Below are 11,389 nucleotides of genomic sequence, written 5' to 3' on the forward strand. Positions count from 1 at the left end.
ACGTCCAGCTGACATTACCGTGAGCAACTAGGCCGCCAAAGGCCCGTACGCAGCGACGCTGCAGCCAACCTCGCCGCCCGGTCGCCCCAGTCCGCTCGAGCTCTGTCGTTCTACGTTCTTTTGTCGCGCTATGTGCACGGATCAACTTTTAACACGTAAGTGTTTTATTCCGGGATACATAAAGATTTTGACGTCATATAGTCACGGAAATGACGCCAGCACAATGAAGCAAGCCGTCTGTAAAGGGTGCACCCCTGCACACAGTGTCTCCTTGTGGCGAAGCAACCTTTAGTACTTGAGAGTACGTTATACTTAGGGTTGTTCGTTTTCGGGTTTTATATTTTAACACGAAAGTGTTTTATGCCATGATACACCAAGATTTCCCTGACCTCATATCCGCCACGGAAATGACGCCAGTACACCTTTGCCGAAGCGACCCGCCAGCAGGACGTCGCTCGCCAAACACACCCACAAGGCTGCCGCCGACCCGCAAATCATGCTTAGCTGAAGATTTCACTGCACATTTCACTTTCGTGTTCTACCGATTCTTATGACAGAGGAATCAACCACAGTTTTTATTATTTTGTTACTATTTTTTTTTCTTTACTAACCTTGTTCTTAGGTAAACCTACGGCCTTTTTCCCTCTCCTCCTTTCCCCGCAGAATAGCATGTCAGCGAACTCATGTCGGCAAACCTCTCTGCGTTTTCATCTTTTATAAAGAGTCTGTCTGTCTGTCTGTCTGTCTGTCTGTCTGTCTGTCTGTCTGTCTGTCTGTCTGTCTGCCTGCCTGCCTGCCTGTCTGTCTGTCTGACTGACTGAATGACTGACTGACTGTCTGTCTGTCTCTCTCTCTCTCTCTCTCTCTCTCTCTCTCTCTCTCTCTCTCTCTCTCTCTCTCTCTCTCTCTCTCTCTCTCTCTCTCTCTGCTTTTGCAATACATGGCATTATAACGCGAAAACAAAATATGCCCGAAAAAGCACTCCCGAGTGGGAATTTCTAGGTGCTCTTTTTTTTAATCTTTATTTTAAAAAAATAAATAAATCCCCCTCTGGATGAAGATGTTCTTTTATTTGATGTGGCATTGTGCGCTCTCAAGCTACGGCCGTCACTTAGTTCAGGATTGTTGTAACAAAGGATAAATACAAAGCACCCGTGTTGAGGAAGGTTGCTCCATGGCAACCAACTCTGCGTGGTATATATATAAACTTGTAGTTCTCTGCCATAGCAGCCTGTCTTATAGGCCATGTGTCGTATTGTTGAATTACACATACATCATGCTTACTAACAAGCCCATTTTTTCTGTTGAACAAGAGTTACAGCTTTCGTGTCATCAGGCCTTTTGCGCCATAATGCCGAGGGGAAGGCAAGGAGATATTGACGTGCTACAATGCTACGGCAGGTGTCAGGAAATACAAGCCTGTTTCAGCCTTTATCAATCCGAAATTAGTTTTACCTAGGCACCTATGCGGAAACTGCGGAAACAAAATGAAGAAATACTGGTCTGTCGAATGTGCCAATTTGTTTATTTTTATTGAGTTAATCTCGTTAGGGCACTGTTCCCCCTCCCTCAACCATTAACCGTTTCCCTATCATTCAACCATTAAACTAAATTCGCGAAATTTACAGTTTGTGGATAGCTTCAAATGCCTAGGTGCAGGGGCGTAGCCAGGGGGGGGGGGGGGCACACCGGGTCCGTGCCCCCCCCCCCCCCCGAAGTGTTTTGTTCCAGGTTGGGGTACGGTTTAAGTAGCCTGAAAAACCGCCTGAAGTCACGTACAGGCGCAGAACCTGCAGTTTTAAGGACATTCTTGCTCATATAAAGCTGAAAACAAGGGCTACGTCAACGTCTGATCCCTGCGCCCGCTGCAGATGTTCTACATGTCAACATATACAGCCCAACTGCATTTCGCGCCGGATACACCGAGCTGCGCCGGGAACCTGCGCGAGCCGATCGAGGCAGTCCCGCTGTTTCGCTGGCGGAACAGCACGGCCGGGAAATGGCGGAACAGCAGGAAAAGCCTCATATAGACATACATGTGGCCTGGACTTTAACGTGTCATTCCTTGTCTTTACACTGGTACAAAGTATAATCGCATGACAGAGAATGTCACTGTATTTTGTTCAGTCAACTATCAATCCTTGATATGTTTATTTTTCTACCGACATCGCATTTCATTGAATATTGTAGTCCCATAATTTCTGCTGTATGAAAGCATTGCTCTGCCTATCTTGTATTTCCTCAACATCAAGAAAACTGTACAATTCTCTTTATTGCAGAGCTTTGTCTTTTTGGCAATATTCCTGTGTTTCATTGACCTCCCTCTTGGTTAGAATCGGCATTCTGTATTTGTTACCCGGAATTTTACTGAAGCCATGTCTGTTCGATTTAACGGATAGAAATAGCATGAAATTTAAGAAACGTGCAACAAGCTCAACGTTCAAAATCAGTGCAATAAGGTGTTCTGCTAAGCGTAAGTTCACTATTCACGTTACTAGCACAAAAAATGACAAAAAGGCGATTACTTAAGGACGAAGCCGCACGTTTTCTAGCTTCACCGCCATAATATACGAATGTGCCGCACGCACAGTCCACTGCGACTCGAAGGTTAACGCGGGAAAGCTACTCTTTCAAAGCAAGCAGACAGAACACCAGCTTTAGCAAATCTTTCATGCCAGTTTCTTTATCGTCGGCGTAGATAAAATGCAACGAAATCAGTGCTTGATAACAACGAATGTAAAGCTAGCAACCCAACGGGCGGCAAATCATTCGTGCGGGCCATTTTTGTAACATAGAACAGGCAGCAAGGGAGAGAAGAGGGCGAAATCTTGATTTGCATGGTTCAAACCATAGCACCGTGGCACGTGTGGCCGCTCGGTGCTGGGGCGATAACCTTCAAATCGTGCTCGACTGTACTTCATAGCCGATAAGAAAACTTATTAGTCCCTTTTCTAAAGGAAAATCTAAAGCAAGCGAATCTTGATAGTAAACACCAGGCGCGTAGCCAGGAATTTTTTTCGGGGGGGAAGGAGGGGGGGGGGGGGGCGTGGTCGACCAAAAGATGGGACGGGAAAATATGTAGGCAACGCTTCTTGCGCGTTGTTTTTCAAACGAAGCTTTAAAGAACTGACTTTAACATGCTATTTGTGTAAGCTGAACGCTGATATTAAAGCCCACTTTAAAGAGCTTAGACGATAATGATGATAATGATGATGACCTAAATTCCCGTTCGCCGCTCTATGGGTAGGCCACAGGTTATTCGTTCGTCCGTAGAACAGGCGGTTATGCGGGCATGCGCTTGTGAGCGTGATCATGAGTGTGGTCGTGAGAGGCGCGAGTCCCCGAACGAAGTTCGTCAGGCGGAAGTGGAGGCCAACACTTGGTGTTTACTATCAAAATGCGCGTGTTTCAGATTTTCCTTTAGGAAAGGGACTAATAAGTTTTTTTTTATCAGCTGTGAAGTACAGTCGAGCACGATTTGAAGGTTATCGCGCCAGCATCGAGCGGCCACGCATGCCACCGTCTCACGGTTTCGTTTCGGAACCATGAAAATTAAGATTTCGCACTCTTCTCTCCCTTGTTGGCTGTTCCTATACTACAACAATGGCCCGAACGACTGACTTGCCACCCTTTTGGTTTCAAGCTTTACCTTCGTTGTTATGAAGCACAGACTTGGTTGACTTTTATCTACGACAATAACGAAACTGTTATGGAAGATTTGCTAAAGCTGGTGTTCTCTCTGCTTCATTTGAAAGAGTAGCTTTACCGCGATAACCTTCGAAACGCAGTGGACTGTACATGCAGCACATTCGTATATTATGCCTATTATACCGGTGAAGCTAGCAAACGTGCGTCTTCGTCCTTCAGTAATCGCCTTTTTGTTATTTTTTGTGCTAGTAATGACACGCTAAATTCCAGACCACATGTATGCCTATATGAGACTTTTCCTGCTGTTCCGCCATTTCCTGGCCGTGCTGTTCCGCCAGCGGAGCAGCGAGACTGCCTCGATCGGCTCGTGGCAGGTTCCCGGTGCTGCTTGGTGTATCCGGCGCGAAATGCAGCCTGGCTGCATATGTTGACATGTACAGCATCTGGAGAGGGCACAGGGATCAGACGCTGACGTAGCCCTTGTTTTCAGCTTTATACGAGCAAGAATGTCCTTAAAACTGCAGGTTCCGCGCCTGCAGGCGACTTCAGGCGGTTTTTCAGGCTACTTAAACCGCACCCCAGCCTTGCAAAAAAACATTTCGGTGAACGGGGGGGGGGGGCACAGGCCCGGTGTGCCCCCCCCCCCCCCCCCCGGCTACGCCCCTGGTAAACACCCAGTGTTGGCCTCTACTTCCGCCTGACAAACTTCGGGGACCGCGCGCCACACACGAGCACACTTATGATCACGCTCACGAGCGCGTGCCCGCGTAACCGCCTGCTCTACGGACGAAGGAATCACCCGTGGCCTACCCTTAGACCAGCGAACGGGAATTTAGGTGATCATCATTATCATCATCGTCATATAAGCTCCTTAAGGTGGGCTTTACTGTTAGCGTTCAGCGTACAAAAATCGCATGCTAAAGTCAGTGTTTTCAAGTTTCGTTTGAAAAACAACGTGCAAGAAGCTTTGCCTACATATTTCCCTATCCCATCTTTTGGTCGACCGCCCCCCCCCCCCCCCCCCCCCCCGGAAAAAATTCCTGACTACGCGCCTGGGTGTTGTGATTTCCGCAACCATGTCGTGAAATAATCATGTAGACCATGTTATAAGTAAGTTGGCTCGAATCACTGGTGTTATTGGTCGTTTAAGGTACATTATCCCCAAATCTGTGAAATTTCTTCTCTACAATTCTCTTTTTTATTCCAATTGAAATTATTGCCAACTTGTTTGGGGTACCGCAAATTATTCCTGTTTACATAAAGTTTATTTACTACAAAAAAAATTTCTTCGTCACTTTATAACAAAGGTTACAGGGAGCCAACCGGGGACCTCTTTCTTAGAAGTGGTGTTATCAAAATCTTCAACTTGTACAATTATCGTTTCAGTAGCCGATTCAAAATAGAAACAAAAAGAAACATAAACAATATGCGTAATTTGGCCCGGTTACGACAGAAACAAATAAATTACCCTTTCAGGAATAAGGAACCTTGGGCGGTCCCTACAGCCCGTTGAAACACTGGGAAAGAGCTCATACAGTATACCAGCCGCCTTCTCTTTTAAATGTACTATTTGAGCGCACCGATTTTGATATCTATAAATGTTCGAAGCGTTAATTACGTATCATGTGTAGTAAAATGTGTTAACCTTTCCATGTCTCTCATTTGCCTTTTTGTTTAACTGTTCTTTTTATACCTGTTGAAAACAACGGGTATTACGTGCAACAAAAAAGAAGTGTCTTATTGTTAACTTTTATTCTTACTTTTTCGGTTGTCTTTATGACTGTGTGTTTTCTTTTGTCGCGATGCTGCTGTTGAGCAAAAAGGGGGCTGCGGCCTCGTCAAGCTGTCTATGACAGCTTTTTTCGGTGGTTCCTTTTTTCTGTATCTGTCTTTTATGTATCTGTATTTGTGTTTCATGTATCTGTAGCTGTGATTATAGAACAGAAATAAAGTTTCATCATTATTATTATTATTATTAGACCTTTGTACAGGCCCGGTTGTTACATACCCTTGTAACTCTGTGAGATAGTTTTATAGTTTAAAAAGATCCTTAACGAAGTGACAGCCGTAGCTTGAGAGCGGACAAGGCCACACCAAATGAAAGCACAGCTTCAGCCAGCAGCAAGTTTATTTATCTTTTTTAATACAGATAATTCGCATAGCTATTCACTCTCTGGATGTGCTTCTTCAGACACATTCTGTTGTTGTTTTATAATGTTTTCTATTGCGAAAGCACGTTGTGAGATACTGGATGGGCAGGCAACACAATAGGCCGACCGTGAACACTTTATGGAGCGCAACAATTAAGGCGCATTTCCTAGCGCTCGTAGTTTGTACGAACCCAACAGCGACGGATTCGGTCGCCACTGATGACTGCGAACGGTAATTTAACCAGCGCCACTGCATAGCCTCGTGCTGCTTTTTGGAAACTGTAACACGGTGGCGCGAGGGCGAATGCCCCACCATAACACCGCTGGTACGTGGTGCGGCGATACAATTCGGCCACCGCTTCCGTGCTTCGTTTACTTGTGCGCTTCGATGTAACCTGAACAGCTTCGATGTAAAAAAAAAAAAAAAGAGGTTCCACTGGCGCCAATTTCTCAAATGAGAATAACACGGGTTATTTTTGCACGTACTTTCGGTGAGCGGACATATCAACACATGGACAATTAGGCACCCAGACGTTTCACGTACTGTATTATTTCGTAAAAAAAAAGAGATCCTGGCGTGCCAATGATTTGCTAAAAAAGATTTGATTGATTGATTGATTGATTGATTGATTGATTGATTGATTGATTGATTGATTGATTGATTGATTGATTGATTGATTGATTGATTGATTGATTGATTGATTGATTGATTGATTGATTGATTGATTGATTGATTGATTGGCTTTAATGAGAAAAAGGCGGGAAAAGGGGAAGGAAAAAGGGGGAAGAGCATATGGGTACTGAAAAGTCGCATTCAGTGTACTGAAAAAAGAAAAAAAAACAATTGGAACCCTTAAAATCAGTTACAGGTTTGTCGATGTTGCTACTATTGTTTTTATTAGGCATAATCATAAATGAATTCAATTTCTTGAAAACAATATCTTTTGCAATTATGTGTTAAGGATGGTTCGTCGATCCGGTTGTGTTTTTGTTTTGTTTTGTTTTTTCAAGATCAGTAAGAGCAATTCCTCTGAAGAGTGTGCCTGTGTTCTTATCATGGTTAATTTACTCATAATTGCTATTTCGCATAATCTTTTGAAACAGTTTCTACAGTAACTATTTATTAAGGATCATTCCTCGATGCTCTTCATTTCATTTACTTTTCCCCCATATTTGCACTGAACGTTCCTTTAAGTATTTTGCTGAGTGGCAACGTTCTTTTATACAGAGGTTTAGAATGTGAGCTTGAGTGATACCAATGAGCCATGATCAGTGTCAACCATCGCCACTCACCACGCACGAATGGTGAGTGGTGAGTGCACTCACACTCGTGAGGGCTGAGTGGTGAGTGGCGTTCACACTCGTGAATGGTGAGCGGGACTCACCGCTAGTGGCTCTCACACACTCGCCAGCCCGAAATTAAGGCTCGCTCACCGCTCACTCGTGAGTGGTGTGTGGCTGGTGGGGGAGCGCACTCGGGAGGGAGCCTGCCGGCCTATGCTTACCGCAACCTACCACCAACGGACTACATTCAGACAAGCGTAAGCCGGTACCCCCCACACCGGCTATATCACACCTCCTGCAAGATACAAAGGCAGATAAGTTCCCCCCATGTTCAGTTCCTGCAATGCCATCGCCATTCCACAACGCGTGCTACGGGAATGCATTTTACGCACAAAATAGACGACGCTACAGCATGGAGTGGCTGGCCGCCCAAAAGACCAGGAAAGAGCAACGTGGCCATGGTGCACTCCACCCGGAAAGCCATCAGTGGGAGCCTGGACGAAGGCGGTCAGATCTATGAAGCTTTCCGACAACGTCATCTGACCCCCTTCGTTTTACTCAACTAAATTTATTTTCTCTCTCTCCATACTCAAGGACTGGCGTGCGGCTTTCTGTGGTCGTACGCACCCTACCAGGGCGAACTCCATTTCCGGGAATGCACTGGGCGCGTCGCTGGGCACGCAGGCGCCCTCATTTCGTCGTCGCCGAAAGCGAACCTTGCCTTCCGTCAGGGTCCCGTGGGATTGTCCCACCCCCTTCCCTTTAACGCAGGCGGGGCTCGTCGAGCGGCGTGGCCGTGGCCTCCGGGGACCAGCGGAGCGTCCTCCTGGAGCGGCTCGAACCCGAGACGGAGTACCTGGTGCGCGTGCTCGCCCGGCCGGACCCCACGCGAGCTAACGACACCGACGACGCGCCTGTCGGCCTGGTGCGCTTCGTGTCGCCGGGAGCCGGTGCGTGCCTCAGGGCGTCCTTGTAGCCGGTTAAGCTAAGCCATAGTGCGTGCAGTCGGCGGTAATACGTCCGCTCAAATGAATTATCACCGCTTCTTGACTGGAACAGGCTGCTTTGTGGACAGTCAAACTGACCAGTTCCCTGAACTTTGCTTGTGGGCGGGGTCGTTACCCAGCCCTTAAAGGTAAATCCTGCCGTATTCGAGGTGACGCGTTCTGCGCATGTACTCTTGAGTATGAACTCTGGGTGAACTTACGAGTTCGCATTTTCAGTGGCAGTTTTTTACGCATCATCCCACTTTTTGTCAAAATTTTAACCTGGAAGTGACGATGCAGGCCGAGGTAGGCGCCCAGCACTCCGTGCCGAAAAACATACGGCCGCGGAGGGACCGGCGTCTCCCACGGCTGCGCTGGCCATCATGACGGCAGAAAGCGCGCAGGGACATCCGAGCCGCGTCGCCTGGGTGAAGGGGCACAGCTGGGCCGCTATGGCAGGTCGGTACACACAGAGTCCATGCTCTTGCCGTAGAGTGATTAAACAGTCATAGGAGTTGACGATGACCAGTTCAACGGCGATGCCCGAGGGAATTCCCGAACGGCCTCGTCGGGGGCCGCCAGAATGCAGTCAGCTTCGACGACGTGGCCAAGTAGGCGATACAGCTCTTCAGTTGTTTTTTGTTTCCCACCTATGGGCCTCCCGGTTGTTTCAGAGAGCCTAGCGAATATTTAAACACGTCCTCGTCGATAGACGACGGAAGGGTGGTCCCGGCGTCAGTTCGCGTGGGAGTCTATCCCCAGGTGGGAAGCTGTGTATGGAGAGTAATGTGCGAGCACCGATGCTGAGAGAGCCAACTTCCCTGCACGGGTGAGGTGCACTTACTGGTACTACGTATCCTTCGCGCCATGTCTTTGCGCCACGTCAGCCTTCGATCACCAAATATTGAATGACCGCGGCGCGCCCCTTCCTTTGCACGCTGCCTGATACGCGTTGCGCTGCTGCTCGTCCATACGTAAAGGCCAACCTCCATGCAGCGAAAAACGGACGAACAAGTGGCGAACGACGCCGCCCGCGTCGAAAAAAGCGGCCGTCGCCGGCTATCTAGCAGCAGGCGATCATTCTTATTCACGTGAAGGAGAAAAAAAGGCAGTGCAATACCAGCGAAGAAGAAGCGCTAAACAGTCGTCTGCTGTTCGTCTGCTTGGGGCCCACAGCGAAGAACGGAAGCAGAGGCAGAAAGCATGAACCCTGGCTGCAGCCTCAAGGTTGCTGTGACGCTTCCGGCGGCGGCGAACGTCGGCCGCCCGATACCCAACTGGGGAAGACCGCTGCTCAACAGGCGGGTTTTCTTTCTTTTCTTTTTTTGGAAGCCGACGGCCGCGCGGTCGCCTCCAGGAGCAGACTGGAAAGCCGAGCTAGTTGAAAATGGTTCATGGCTGGAACTGCGCACAAAAAGACGGGACCAGGGAAGAGAATACACAGAACGCGGTTTCGAATTAAATTTACTATAAGAAAAAAACACACAGATATAGGTTCTGTCACATGACTTTTAGGGGCACACGGGCCCACGGAAACTCTGCATATACGTTACACCTGCGGTACTAGCAGGTTAATCTCTTTATCTAGTAAGACCATAAAAAGATTAAGAGATAAAGAGATTAACCTGCTAGCACCGCGCGTGTAACGTGTGTGCAGTCCCCGTGCGCCTGTGTGCCCCTAAAAGTCATGTGACAGAACCTATATATGTGTGTTTTTTCTGATAATAAATATAACGAAAAACTGCGTTGTGTGTTCTCTCTTCCCTGGTCCCATATTTTTATGCGCAGTTCCAGTCATGATGCCTCCAAGAGCTCCACTTCCAATATTTCGCTACATGGAGGTTGGGCTTAATAGGAGAGCTGACGACGACGGCGAATTTCGCTGTTGGTTCTTTCCCTCTATCCCTTCACGTGTGATGGCGGCCATCTCTCGTTACTGCCGCGTTTGAAGGAGTACGTACTCGCACGAACTTTTCGCGTTAAGTTTTTTTCGTTGCTATGGGTGCCTACCAGATCACTAATCATAGAATCGCCTATTATACGGTCGATAGCAGCGTATATAATTCTTTACAGCCTCGTTTATTCGTGTCAGTTTCGGTTTCGACTAAACAAACACCCAAGCGGCCGCCATGACAGGAGAGGTGACGTCACCATTCTTGTCGCACCACTGCTGGTGTGGGCGCGCGTGAGCGCTCTCGCTAGCGCGCCCAGACCGGCGGTGGTCTCCACCATCTCCTCGCGCCAGGCAGCATGACGTCAGTCCAAAAACCGTGACGTGATGCACACTGACGAACAGCGAGCGTCAATCGCAGCCAGCGCGTTGGCCTCGTCACGGGAGCCCTCACGTCGTCAGTTTGGGGCCAGGAGGAGCAGATTTCTTTCCTCCATGAGTAGATGGCATCATGCTGATGCATCCGTTCTGAGCTTTCTCGTGCGCGCAAACAATAAAAATGATTTAAAATATGTTGATCGGTTACTGTTCAAACTTGCTGGGAGATATCTCCACATACAAAGGAAGCCTTTCACATAGTTATCCCACCATTGAAATTTCGTGTCAGTACTCCATTAAGCTCACGCCGTGGAACGCCTCGTGAACGCCCCCAAGGGCGCCGTTCCTCTGTGACGGACGGCGGACGCGGGTTTGTTCGCTCAACGGTCCTTTCGGGGGTCACTGGGACCGCGCTAGGCGGGATCCATGCATGTAATCTGTGCGGGGGAGGACGACGTCCCTCTAGCACCTGCAGCTCAACGAGCAGCGGTCGCAGGCAGTGGTGGCAGGTAAAGCAAGCTTTTCGTTTCAAACGAGACACGCGTGCCAGAGTTCCTCGCGGAGATTGCGCGATTGCCGCCGCATGAGCGTCGCAACCCTCGGGAACTGGGCACTCGGGGGAATCCACTCCGGACCAACGTTTAAACGTTGCTCCGGACCTCCCATTACTGTGAGGTGCACCGAATGGGGACTGACAATTAGCGCGGCCGGTCCTGTCGCAGCCAATGGCAGCAGCAGCAGCAGCGGCGGCGGCGGGAGCCTGGCGGCGGCGCGGCCCGTGGTGCGCGACGAGGAGATCGTGATCGTGGTGCTGGTGCTGAGCGTGTGGCTGGCCGTCATCCTGCTGTTCTTCAACAAGTGGGGCAAGATCCGCATGTTGGAGCCCTACCAGCCCCAGTACCAGGAGCCAGAGTCGCCGCCCGTCCTGCAGGTACTCGCTCGCGATTGGAGGGAAATTTCTACTAGCCTGCGGTAAGGCTGTCTTGAAACGAAATGAGATAGCAAATATTCAATATGTTTCAGGTTTACTCCGTACCGCTATAAGTGTACTT

At 48.7% G+C, this 11,389-nt stretch overlaps 1 protein-coding gene across 1 annotated transcript in view; it reads left to right on the top strand.

Annotated features, from left to right (window-relative positions):
* Positions 1–11,389, top strand: part of LOC144175190 (uncharacterized) — a 31,168-nt gene that overhangs the window by 8,458 nt on the left and 11,321 nt on the right. Inside the window, exons 3-4 of the mRNA XM_077704293.1 lie at positions 7,854–8,032; positions 11,060–11,268. Coding sequence (XP_077560419.1) covers positions 7,854–8,032; positions 11,060–11,268 — 388 coding nt within the window. The remainder of the gene's footprint in view (positions 1–7,853; positions 8,033–11,059; positions 11,269–11,389) is intronic.

This window comes from Haemaphysalis longicornis, unplaced genomic scaffold, assembly GCF_048455015.1.
Source record: "Haemaphysalis longicornis isolate Haplotype H1 unplaced genomic scaffold, Haemaphysalis longicornis Haplotype H1 scaffold_3, whole genome shotgun sequence".
In the NCBI taxonomy this organism is placed as follows: domain Eukaryota; kingdom Metazoa; phylum Arthropoda; class Arachnida; order Ixodida; family Ixodidae; genus Haemaphysalis; species Haemaphysalis longicornis.